Source organism: Populus alba, chromosome 1 (genome assembly GCF_005239225.2).
Source record: "Populus alba chromosome 1, ASM523922v2, whole genome shotgun sequence".
In the NCBI taxonomy this organism is placed as follows: Eukaryota; Viridiplantae; Streptophyta; class Magnoliopsida; order Malpighiales; family Salicaceae; genus Populus; species Populus alba.
Genome location: NC_133284.1, coordinates 7,716,157 through 7,728,967, shown reverse-complemented (window position 1 = coordinate 7,728,967; position 12,811 = coordinate 7,716,157). Strand labels below are relative to the sequence as shown.

Below are 12,811 nucleotides of genomic sequence, written 5' to 3'. Positions count from 1 at the left end.
AAATTAATTAGTCTATGAAGTAAATGGACCAAACCTTTTTGTACATATAAGTCAAATTGATTAAGATCGGACTATCACTTATTAAAAATACAATCATTTTAAAATTTATTTTAATTTAAATATATCTTTTAAGTTGTTTTTGATCTTGTGATTGGTCGATATGAAATTTCTAATCGATCGTTGATGGAGTTTAGATAGCATCATTTGGGTTCAATGATTGCATAGCACAGAGGGAATCAACCTTTCCTCCCAAAAACCAAGTAAAGTAGCGGCAACTTGCATAGACGAGAGAATTTGCAAAGCCAGAGAGATAAGTTGGAGTAGTAACTCAGTTTCAATGTCCAATAAATGTGGACGGTGCGAGGATTTAATGCAGTTGTAGCTTCGAGACAGTATTTTATAGGCAGACAGAAACTTACCTGGTTGCATTCTTGAATCCGGATTGAAGCTGGACAGGCAGTACTGTCTCCCCCCCCTGTTGTCCTCGTGATCATGATATTTTAAGGATGCTTTTCAAATATTGTTACTAAATTACTCCCTTCAAGGCTCAAGCAGACCCTCCATGTTATGTTGTATAGATTTATAGTTTTCTCACTCTTCTTTTAAATTTGAATTCCGAACGATATCACGAAACGTGCTATGGATTGATGCTGTCTCCTCGCTTAATATTTGGATTTAGCCTCCAAGGATACGTGATTTTAATTACTTGCTCGATTACCAAAACTGTGAAATCAAGAAAATATAGTCTCTGATTTAATGATTAGTCAAATTTTTTTTTTTAATTAACATTGGTGTTTAAGTTAGTTTGTGTATATTTTGATTAATTTTATAAATTCTTAAATTAATAATCCATATAAGTTTTTAGTGACTTTAAAAGAATTTAAACTCATAACAAATTAAAAAATAAATTTAAAATCTAATTAATTAAACTACCTTTTTTAAAGGTTGTCAGACATCTTTTCTTAATTTTGTTGGTTGTGCTCCTGCTCCTGTATCAATTGAGAAACAAACCATAGTAAAAAAATTATATTTAAATTATTCAAAACAGTAATTCTGGGTTATTATTGTGTCCTAACACGTTGAATACTATTTATACTATTTATCCCTTTGTTGTTTTATCTTTCACCTTAACTTTAGGAATATGATGGGTTTTTTTATCATGATATAAATATTTTTTCAAGGATTATACCAGGTTATTTTAGTAATTAAATTTTTAAATATCTAATAAAATTACTAATATAATCCTTTAATAAAATAATCCAATATCTTCTACGTAATGATGTTTTTGTATTTTCATCTTTTGTAGACACTGTTGTAATTTCATCATGGTTTACTTGTTAATATTGTTTAGTTTTAAGGGCATTTTTTATTTTTGCTCAAAAACACGAAAAAATTGTTGACACGTGCCTCGCACACATCAACGCATCAACCACTACATTGCCTTCTGGTGGTGCATATGGTTGGCTTCAATAGCTGTAATCATGATTCTGCCGCACCATTTGATTCGTCTCGACATCCTCTTCCTTTATAGATGACGGGTATATGGTGGTTTGGTGTGATGTGACCTGAAATTGCTTTTCTTTTCTTTCTTATTTTCCTTCTCTTAATCTTTTCCTTCATTTTATTTTTTCTTTTGATTTAGTTCATCTTCTTTTATTTGCAATTGTTTTACTTACATTGATTGTTTCTAATTGGATTTTATTTTTTATTTCATTATTAATCATTTGATTCTTTTTAATATATTTTTAAATTTGATCTTCATTTTTTTTAATCATTTTATTGATTGATTTGTTGATTTTTTCAATTCCACCCCCAAGCAGTTATTTTCATTTTATTTTTATGTCAATTCTGGTCCTAATTCTTTTAATTGCTATTTTTAATCATTTTCTTTCTAGGTTTGCCTTGTAAAAATTCCATCCATGAATATTTAATTTCATTGATTTTTCCCTGTAATTAATTTTTATATCGAATTGAGTCCTAATTTTTTTAATTGCTAATTTTTTTGTTTTGCATTGTTTTTTTATTGATTTTTTTTGTTGTTAATTTCACCCCTCAATGTTTGTTTGATTAAGAATCTGGCTTCTTTGTTTTTTTGGGTTTGCCTTTAATGGAGTTACACCGATCTCATGACCCGAATAATAGATCTGAAGAATTAACCTGAGTCAGTTTTCATCTTTTTTTAAAGTATTTTTTTGCTATTGTTTTTTTTTTTTTGCTTTCTTATTTATAGAGACATCTCAATTTTATGTCATAAGTCATATGTTTAAGTTGTTGATTCGAGTTGGTTGTCGGGTTTATTCAAGGCTTTTTTGGTTATCCTTTTTTTTTTTGCTTTCCCAAGTTTTTTAAATTGGTTTATAATAAATTTTTTGATAGGACTCGAATCTAGAGTTTCATATAGGTTGCGGGTTTTTTTAAAAGATTTAGCCATGTTTATGATATTTGTATGAGTTTGTTTTGTTTTTACTTATATTTTCAATCGCATTTTTTATAGTTTTTTTTTATTTTTTGTAGTTTTTTTTTTTTGGATTAAATATGATAAAAAGGGGGCTCGTATAGATCAAATGAGTAGTTGACACTCATATGATACTTCATGTTTAAGATATGTTAGTCCCAACAAAGTAAACTATGTGGAGATCAAAAATACGTTAAATAAAAGCACCTCTTTAATACTAATTTTACTTTCAACTATGAAAGCGCATCGTTGACACAAAAAAAATAATAATAATAATTCAAGTCCATCGAATCTAATAAATATTGAAAAACACATGGTTGATCAATTTTAGTTAACCAAAAAATCAAGTTCATCGAATCTAATAAACATTGAAAAACTCCACAACTAAATGATATGATTGAGAAAAAAAATTCAAAAAATATAAAAAAATAACCAAAATTTCTAACTTGATTTTTAATTAATATTTAATTAACCTGTTAATTTTTTTTTAAAAAAACCTAGCCACACTGGGCTGGGGGTATCCTATTGAGTTAGGTGTGTGCTAAAATGAGGCCTGCATGCTCGGTCCAGTAATTTTTCCAACTTTTTTTTTTTAAGCGACAACAAGTCGCATGTGCATGCACCCCGCAGGATTCAAAACCGTGACCTCGACTGCCTCAAATGCTTCAACCACATTATCTATCGCACAATTTCGATATAAAATGCTTAAAATAATATATTAAATTTATTTACTGTTCATGTGAGCTGTTAAACCAATGTATTTTAATTGTTTTAGTAATAATAATAGTAATTAGTAATAAGGATTCTTCCGCTATGTTTCACGTTTCGACTAAATTTTGAAGAAGTTTTAAGTTATGCACAAAAACATTTAGAGCAGGCGTTACATGGAGGTCTGATAAGTAGGGCTATTCCGGCATCGTATTTTTAAATGGACAATTAAATTTTCTTTCAAGTTTGATTTTTTCTGAAATTAGTTCAAAAATACATGGTCGATTTAATTTATAATTACTCAATCTCGAATAAATAAACTTCATGAATTGTAAAGAGTACCTATACAGATTGCCTGCTCCAAGAAAATAAGATAGCTTATGAATTCATTCCTGAAAGAACCTCGAAATGATATATCCATCCATTCAGAATTATAATTGGCCTCTTAAATACCATACAAGCTTGCTCCTTTTCTGCTTTCAGTAATTTCTTGCTCACAAAGGAGGATTCGAACTTGCCTAAATCCTAAACCATGGTAGCAGGGCTTGCTCACAGGGCTGTTTTCCAGTCAAAGAGGGTCGTCATTTTCTGTCATGGCTATGAACTTTCCTGGCTCGAGGCCCAGATTTTATCTACTTGAATTATTTGAGGGCTATAAAGGTGTTTCCAATTTAGAGGAGCAAGCTGTCTCGCCCTTGTAGCAGCCTCATTTTGAGATAAAAAAATACTTGATCCGGCTGCTTTCTGGGTCTTCTCCGGGCCTTAACTTATTAGTTCCCTATGCTTCATGATGCTGGGAGAGTTAAAATTACGATATTTCTGACTGTTGAAACTTTTACCTTGATTTAAAAATAGGAGAATCCAAAAACGATAAAACTTCTATACAAGAAATAATGATAGTGAAAGGGGTATGAAGTTAGGTAACATCATGATGATAGTCAAATGGCTAAAGATTACAAGATTCAAGGAAAAGATTCTATGATTTAGGTTTGGTGACGAGTTAAAATTGATTACACAAGATGAACAAAAATATACTTTTCAAAGTAATCTTCTCAAGCTCTTGGCAGAAGCTCTAGAAACCATGAAACCCACACCCAAACACACAACCCAAACACCAACGTCAATAGCCCATCTAACACCCTCCAATTCCATCTCGACCTTTTCACAGTCGGCTCCACACCACTCTTCCAAATCTCCACCGTACATCCACCTCCCCTCGCCATCACTACAACAACAGCCACCGTCCGGTTCATCCTCAACAACCTCCCTCTCCTCTGGAATCACCTCCAGCCTATCACACCCTCTTATACTCTTCTTTTTCCTCTCCACCACCTTCTTAACAAGCGCCACGTGTCCCTCCACCGCCACACAAACCTCCACCACCCTGACCTCACTGCCGTCGCCACAATACTCCAACTTCCACTTTTCCGTGTCAGCTTCTCTTCTAAAACTCCCCTCTAACAGCCTCTCTTCTCTTAAATAAACCTCAAACCGAACCCCTTCATTGACCCGAACCCGCTCTCTTGACCCGAACACAACTCCTCCATCTTCTTCCTTATTATCCACATCAACAATCCTATAAAGACCCAAGAACGATTTAGACTCGGGTCGAATCTTGGACCCATCAACGACAAGATCATGAGCTCGAGGAAGATAAACAAGAGTGAGTGACTCGGTTACTGGTTTGTTATTGGGCTCGAAACCAGTGAGGCGGATGTAAAAAGATTTGATCTTTAAGTGATTTTGCAGGGTTCTTGATTGCAACCCATGAAAGTCTGTGGTTCTACACATTGTAGTAACTTCGAGAAAGAATAGAAGTTGTAGGATTGTTTCAAGAAGAGATTTTTAATAGATAAGGAGAGGGAGTGAGTTAATAATGGCGGCTACGAAGAAGGGAAATCAGGGGGTGGAAGAGCACGCTGTTTTTGTCGTGGTGGTGTCTCGGGTGGAATGCTCGTTTCTGTGGTTTTGGTGTCCTTTTCACTACAGGCGTTGGACTTGCTACGTGAGAGGATACTCCATTTGTTTTTGTTTTTTTAAAAATGATTAAATATTTTTATTTTTTAAAATTATTTATTTTTAAAAATATTGTTTTAAAATATTGCAAAACAATACCTCTCTCTTTCGCTGCTTGTTTTAGTGTTATCTTGTGTGGGATTGGAGTCGAGTATTTGGTGGACAACTGGGTGATCACCGTGGAACTGTGTTTATTTGCGGTGAGCATATTATTTGTTCCTTTTTATTTTCTTGGTGTTGGCTTACTGGGTTTGGGTAAAAAATTAAGTTATGTTAATTGTGTTATTAAAAACTTAATTACATCAATTAGATTTTATTTTTTAATATTTTATTTAGTTTAATTAAAAATTTTACCAGAATTAAACTTTGAATCCTAAGTTTTCTAATTAATCTTTCAAGTCAGATGAAGTTTAACAACTATATTTCAAATAAGATTTTTTATTAATCATAAATTATCAGTTAAACATAATTAAATTAGAAAATTCATCCACCAGCTTGTAACACTTGAAATTTTTTTTACAGAAAAACATGAGTTTCTTGTTAAATAAAACGAATAAAAAATTACAGATTAACTAAGAATTTTTGTAACAACCTCATTGAAAGTTTGTTTTTATTTTTCTTTATCCATTTAAAATTTTAATTGATTTTTCTATTGTAAAGTGAGGATTGTTTTTGGTAGAGATATTTTGTTTGAAAATGTGGTTCTAATTATTTTTTAAAGTATTTTTTATTAATAAAGATATTAAAATAATATTTTTTAAAAAAATTATTTTTAATATTAAAATATTAAATATAATAATATATAATTTTATATCGGTTTGATTTATTTATATGAAAACTTGGGAATTTGATTTTGTTCGTTGCTTTAAATTGGTGGCTGGCCCTTTCCTTTTGCTATTCTTTATACATTTTTCAATCCAAATTTCCAAGAAAATAAAGGCCGGCAAGTTGATCGAAGTAGCGGGCAGCGGCGACTTGCCCTCTTATCTACCCGTTCCCTCTGCTCGGTCGGGGAAGGGAAAGGCGTCGGGCTGACAAGTTGAGCACTACTAGAAATATTATTATTTTAATATTTTTTATATACATTATCATATCATATTAGACAGTTTTTATTAAATGGATTTTAACTTTATTAATAAAAATAAACCCACAGAAACAATTTTTTTATTATTATTAGAGTGACAGGTATAATCTCTAAAAACACGGTTGAACTGAAAAAAAATAAACACAGCCATAATTATAACTCGTCAGATCACAGACATAGTTATAAGTTACAAAAATATGATAGGTGTTCGGGTAAGACCTGATCTATGCTGATAAGTAAATTCGATAACTCGCAAAATAATAACTCGCGGACTCAGGATGAGTTAATAGAAAATCTCAATATATATATTTTTGGGTTAATTACAAGAAACTCCTGCTTATTTTTTTGGTTTACTTCTATTTTAAATTAAATTTGATAATCATAAAATTCATAGTATTTTATATGATGACGCTGATGCATAAAAAAAAATATTATATTATTTACAAAATTATTATATAATGACAAAATCACTTTTATATCAAATATTACAACTTTATTATTTTAAAAAAAAATTCTTAGCCACCATGGCTAACTTCTTCTTTTTATTATTTTTTTTTAATTTTCAATCACTGGCAAAGCACAAAAAATAATTAAAAGCATTAATTACTATTTTTAATTAATAGATTTTAAGTTGTTCCCTTAATAGGCTGTTTCAGCTCAATCAGATTAGTTGGAGTTTAATAAACTTTTAGATATTGAGATTTTAAAAAAAAAAAAAAAAAAACTAAATACAAAGAAATGTTCAAAAGTATTCAACGCAACAAAAGCGCATGAGACATTTTCATCTTTCACTCCATTTCAGCTGCTAAAATATCAAATTATATAATCTGATGGTGGCTAAATTTTGGGAAATTTTCAATCGGTCATAAGCCTAGATCAATATATATAATCTGATCTTCTGAGCTATTAATTAAACAGTTATAATTAAGGCCAATGTATGTAGACTCAAATGTACTAAAAGTAGGGGAGGGAAAGAAAATTAATGCCTTGAAGACAACTTAAAAGCAGCTTCTTTAGGTTCCTTCATCTTGTTATCAACGGGTTTAGTAATCAATAGATTATCAGAATATATAAATCATTCAAGCAATTCTTAAAGCTTTTGAAGGGAAAAACATATTTCGAAATCATTTTGGATTATTTTTTAGGGTTTTTAAAAAATGAAAGGAATAAACAAGTAAAGTAATCATTTTTATTAATATATAGTCAAGGAAGCGAGGTCTAGAGGAGACAAAGAATAAAGAAGCGAGATGTTAAAAAAGAAAGAGTTAAAGATGCATCATTAATTCCAGTGCCAGCCATGGCAACAACGCTTTTAAGAGGTTTTTTCAAGGAGAACATGAGCAGAGAGAAGTCTGAGAATGAGAGTTGCGGTTGTTGATGTTGTTCGGACATGAACGGCGTAGACCGGAGAACTCAGCGGCGCGGTACAAAGCTACAGATTTTGGAATGGAAAGTGAAGTCTGTAGCGTAACCATGACTGTTTCCATTTTTATAAAAAACATGACATGAAGACAGTTTGGCTGTAGTGCGATGAAAATTGTATTTTATAATATTTTTTATTTAAAAATAACTACAATAATATATACATATTTTTATTTTATAAAATTTATTTTTGATATTAATCCATTAAAATAATAAAAAAATAAAAAATTTAATTTAAACAAAAAAAAATTAAAACTTTTTACAAGATGGTACATCACGTTTCCAAATATACATTTAAAAATACAATCGATTCAGAAAGGAAAATAAAGATTAAAAAATAATAAGTAAACTATAAAAAGGGTTGGTGTGATTAACCTGTATTTTATATATAGCATGCAACTGTTAATCCACCAATCAATTTTCACGTTTGGCTGAATATTTTTTCTATTAACGTTGCCATCGAATACTAGTTGTTTTGTAGATATCAACGGTGGATTGACAAGAAGAAAACTAATTTTATTATTTTGTTAAATCGAGCAAAGGCGTTAATGATAAAATAAATTTCCTTAAATATATCATCCATTAATACAATAACAGAAGCAACCGCCCATGGAGTTAGCAACCTCTGGTTTAAAATTTAATATAGAGAGTTGCTTGATATATTAACTGATTAGGTTTTAGATTTGTTTTTTAAAAATTACTAGTTCGAGTCCTACAAACTTTTGAAGCTTACTTGAAACTTATATAGTTGTTAATTTCAGGATTCATAAGATTAGTCGAGGTACGTGAAAGCTGGTTCAGACACAACATTAATTTAAAAAAAAATTAATTTAAACTTGAACTTGCAAATACAAAATTTGAAGCTCGCTCCATTACAATAAATCTTGTCCTTCCTCTTATAAACCACAGTTTTCCATTAGCCATATTTTATAAATGCTTGGGTCTTGAGCAAGGTGCATAAGGCAGTTCATGTGCCAATCCATAAGTTGGGAAAAAGGCCAACGAAAAATCGCAGCGCAAATAGTGATGATGTTCACTCGATCAAATAAAATAAAATCAGGTCAATTCTAAAAGATTTTTTTGTAATTTTATTTTAAAAAAATATTAATTTAATATCTTTAATTCTTATATAAAACAATGTTATTTCATTAAAACAAATAATTGAAACAGTATTGTTATAAGGTTGATCCCTAATATAATGATTTAGACACAAAATTTAGCTGTAAGAGTGACGGATGATGCGATAACACATGGGAGATGGATAATTGAAGAACATTTCCAGCATAATATATATATATATATATATATATATATATATATATATATATATATATATATATATATGATAGCTTGGAGTCCGAGCTGTGCTTGCCAACCTGTGATGCTTGGTCTCCGTTTCCATGACTAGGTAGTTTAAGGTCGGGATTTGAGATTGGCATACCTCAATGTATCATCGATGTTACATGTGTACATGTCATCATGTAGAAAGAGCTGAGATTGGCATACCATCAATGTATATATCATCGATGTTATTACATGCGTACATGTCATTGTAGAAAGAGTTGAGATTTGACCTAAACTTCACACGAACCTTCACGAGCTACTTTTCTCAAGTTTAACAATAAATTATTTTATTAATTAAAAGATGCGTAAAAGATCGGTCAATATTCCAGCGTACATTGGCATGCATTAAAACTATGCTATCGCCAATATTTTTCATTAATAATACACGATACAACAGCTATAATTTATAATACATTAACCAACAAGTAACCATGATTAACCAAGGCTAATCATTTACTTTGTTGGTTATATATACTCTATCATGGTTAAAATACACCTAGTTACCCACATGTGATTCTAGACAGACCATACAATCGTCATACAAAGCCAGAGCAGACAGCATACAGTCATACAAAAGCCAGCCAGACCATACCATACACACAACACAGAGATACACATTTCCTACATCATTTTATTTTTTCTTTTCATTCACTTTATTCCCTCTTTATTTGTTTACTGACTAGACATTAGAGTTTCCGATGTTCCTGTATAGAACTGGTTTTATAAGAATAACTTGAGAAGGAAATATTGAGGGAATATTTTTGTTGGTAAATTATCGATGAATTTTACTGATTAAAATATTTTTTTATATAATTGAGAGAAAAAAAAAAAAATAATTAAAAAAAATATAATTAAATAGACAACATGTTTCGACTTTTGTGATAGCTAAAAAAATAGGGTTTATGTTTCATTGACTTAAAAACCCGATTCCAACCAATTTTTAATTGAAAACACCTAGAAAAAGAGTCTAATTTGGTATTGAGGTGTGACCTGCTTTTCGAAAAATATATATTTTTTTTTTTTTTTTGCTAAAATTGAGTTCGGTTTGTACTTTCTGGATCGTTTTGATGTGCTATATCAAAAATTAGGGGCTATTTTTTGAAAAAATAAAAAAACATTATTGGCATGCTTTTTAACGAAAAACTATTTGAAAAGCAACAGCTACCACACTCCCAAACACCCTTAAATACCTTCACAAACTCACAAATAGCCCTAAATAACAAAAAAAAAAAAAAACACACGAAAACCTGAATCAACCTAAATAAAAAAATTTTCTCAAGCTTAGATCTGGGTTTTTAGATAATTTAATGGTAAAATACCTAAGTAGAACTAATCTCATCAAATAAAACCTTTTGACATTATGATTGACCATTTTAATGGTCAGAATTAGTGTTAAATGCTGATTTTTTCTCTTTACTATCGGAATCTTGGCGTTATGTCTTTTATCTTTAAAATCAATTATTAAGAATAACAAAAATAAACTTTTATACCAAAATTAATTTGAAAAAATATTAAGGAACTGAATAGATATAATTTATGAATTTTTAAGACTAAATTAAACTTTTTGAGTGAATTTTGAAGCATTCACTTATTTTTGATGTCTTTTTTACTTAGATCCTCTATCTTTCAATTTTGTTCTTAATCAACAAATTTGACTTAATTTTTCTTGAATTTAGCTTAAAAAGGAATGCAATCATAAAAAAAAAAAAAAAGAGTTTGAGGTTCAAATGAAAAAAAAAACATTTTGAACTAGTGAATTACAATAGTGAGAGGATGGATAATGATGTCTTTACTATATAATATAATTAAAAAGATTGATTCTAGCCCTGTGCCTAACATGCTTTAGTATCTTAATTAGTAATTATTTTTTAAAATGATTTTCACTTAAAAATATATAAATTTGAGTTAATATTTTTTAATATTAGTGTTTAGTATTATGTAGTGATTACTTTTTTAAATGATTTTTATTTAAAAATATATAAAAATAATAATATATTTTAAAATTTTTCAAAAACAGCAAAATCAAACATACCTAAATTTAATAAATTATGAGATGGTGAGTTACACTTGGAGAATACATGTATATATTATAGGTCCCAAATTAAAACGTCTAGCTCCCACATGAATAAAGCGTACGAGGTTTGACAGTCAAAGAATAATATTAAAGGAATAGAAAGTTATAGCTTAGAGCTAGCTAGGATTCCTATAGAATATTCATGTGTGCAGTAGGTGTAGAGAATTCTAGAATGGATAAGCTTTTAATGCCCAGCGAATCTATATGTTTCTATATTTGTTTTTAATTTTTTAATATGTTAATGTTAAAAATAGCATATATTTTAACCATAAGCATACTCTCCATCAATGAGATAACTTACCTAATTTATGGAAACACGGTTTAAGAAATTCAACTGAAGTCTTTTCTTCTTCCGCAAACAAGTTAATTTCCATATTAATACATAATCTAATGACTATTGCTTTTTTCTTATCTCAAAATGGCTGGTTTAAGTAGAGTATAGCACATCTGAACACCAAAACTCACTCAACTTGAAAGGGATAGTCATATATAGGCAGACCTATGTGAGGAAATTATCGGTAAATTTCCTGCCTGTGATCATATAACTGGTCAAAATCTGGATTTCATTGGGGTTGAAGTGAAACTTAGAGTTGAAGCATCTACCATGCAGAAAGTCAACTGGTTTTTGAGTGGTGTTTGGTGTCTTGAACCTCCCATTGGAAAGCACAAATATAGGGTGCGTTTGCCACCATGCATCGTGGCATCAAATTAATTCTACTGGAACTTTGCCTTTCTGCGTAAACATTGCCAGGCAAAGGGCCTTAATGAAAGGATCTTAGCGTTTCAATAATCAGTTGAAGTACATGTAGTCATTGAAAATACTCAGTCTTCTAATAAACAATGATCTTCCTCGTCCCCTTCTCCACTAATCTAGATTAAATAGGAAAAAAAAACCCTGCAGGGTGTGGAATGGAACGGGAAGTTAAATGTGAAATCTTGCAGATACTTGGTCCTTAATTATGGATTCGGAAGGAATTGAAATCAACTCATGTTTCTTGATTTGTATGTATGTATGTATGTATGTATGTTTCTGTGTCATAAGAAGGTTCAAAGACACCTTCATTAACGTGCACTGTACAATCTGATCTAGTTTAAAATAAGAATTAAAACATAAAAAATGCATTGTCTAAACTTAAATACCATGATACAAACTTATAGCATCATGAGCTATATATTGCCTTCAAAATAGAATAGCAGTGTAGGTTTTTGGTAAGGAAAAAGAGAAAAACTTATGATTACTAATTCTTTTCTGTGATTTTATTGAAATTATGATTCTTGTAGTAAGTTTCTAGCACATAAGATATAGAGAAGTAGCATTACACCAATCAATTATGCATGTATTAACTTGTTCCCTATAGGAATTAATTCATTGAATCTTCATGCACGGCCTATAACAACAGCGACAATATATTCCATTAATGCTTTCTTCTTAATCCATCAATTTCTAGCCTATTGCACGACTCATATAGTACTTATGTACGATCAACGCCATAGCTTACAGTATTGTTTTCTAATATTGTTGCGTTGTGTTTTAACCATCTTGCAGAAAACAATAAGAATCTCAAGTATTGCTGAGTGCTGACGAGCACTATAACAACAACGATGGAGGAGAAGAAAAGGGGTAGAGGTCACTGGTAAGGTCCATCATCAGTCCAATAATAGATAGTAACAGTACTGCAGGCCATTACTTGGTTATTGCATATACGAA

General features: G+C 30.4%; 1 protein-coding gene across 1 annotated transcript; it reads right to left on the bottom strand.

The window, feature by feature from the left end:
- Positions 1–4,201: 4,201 nt before the first annotated feature.
- Positions 4,202–4,954, bottom strand: LOC118033888 (uncharacterized). The gene has a single exon (XM_035039024.1). It carries the CDS (start codon positions 4,952–4,954, stop codon positions 4,202–4,204), a length of 753 nt encoding a protein of 250 aa, XP_034894915.1.
- Between the last annotated feature and the right edge of the window lie 7,857 nt (positions 4,955–12,811).

Coding starts and splice junctions, on each gene's coding strand:
- LOC118033888 (XM_035039024.1), bottom strand. CDS start 4,954: ATGTGTAGAACCACAGACTTTCATGGGTTGCAATCAAGAACCCTGCAA.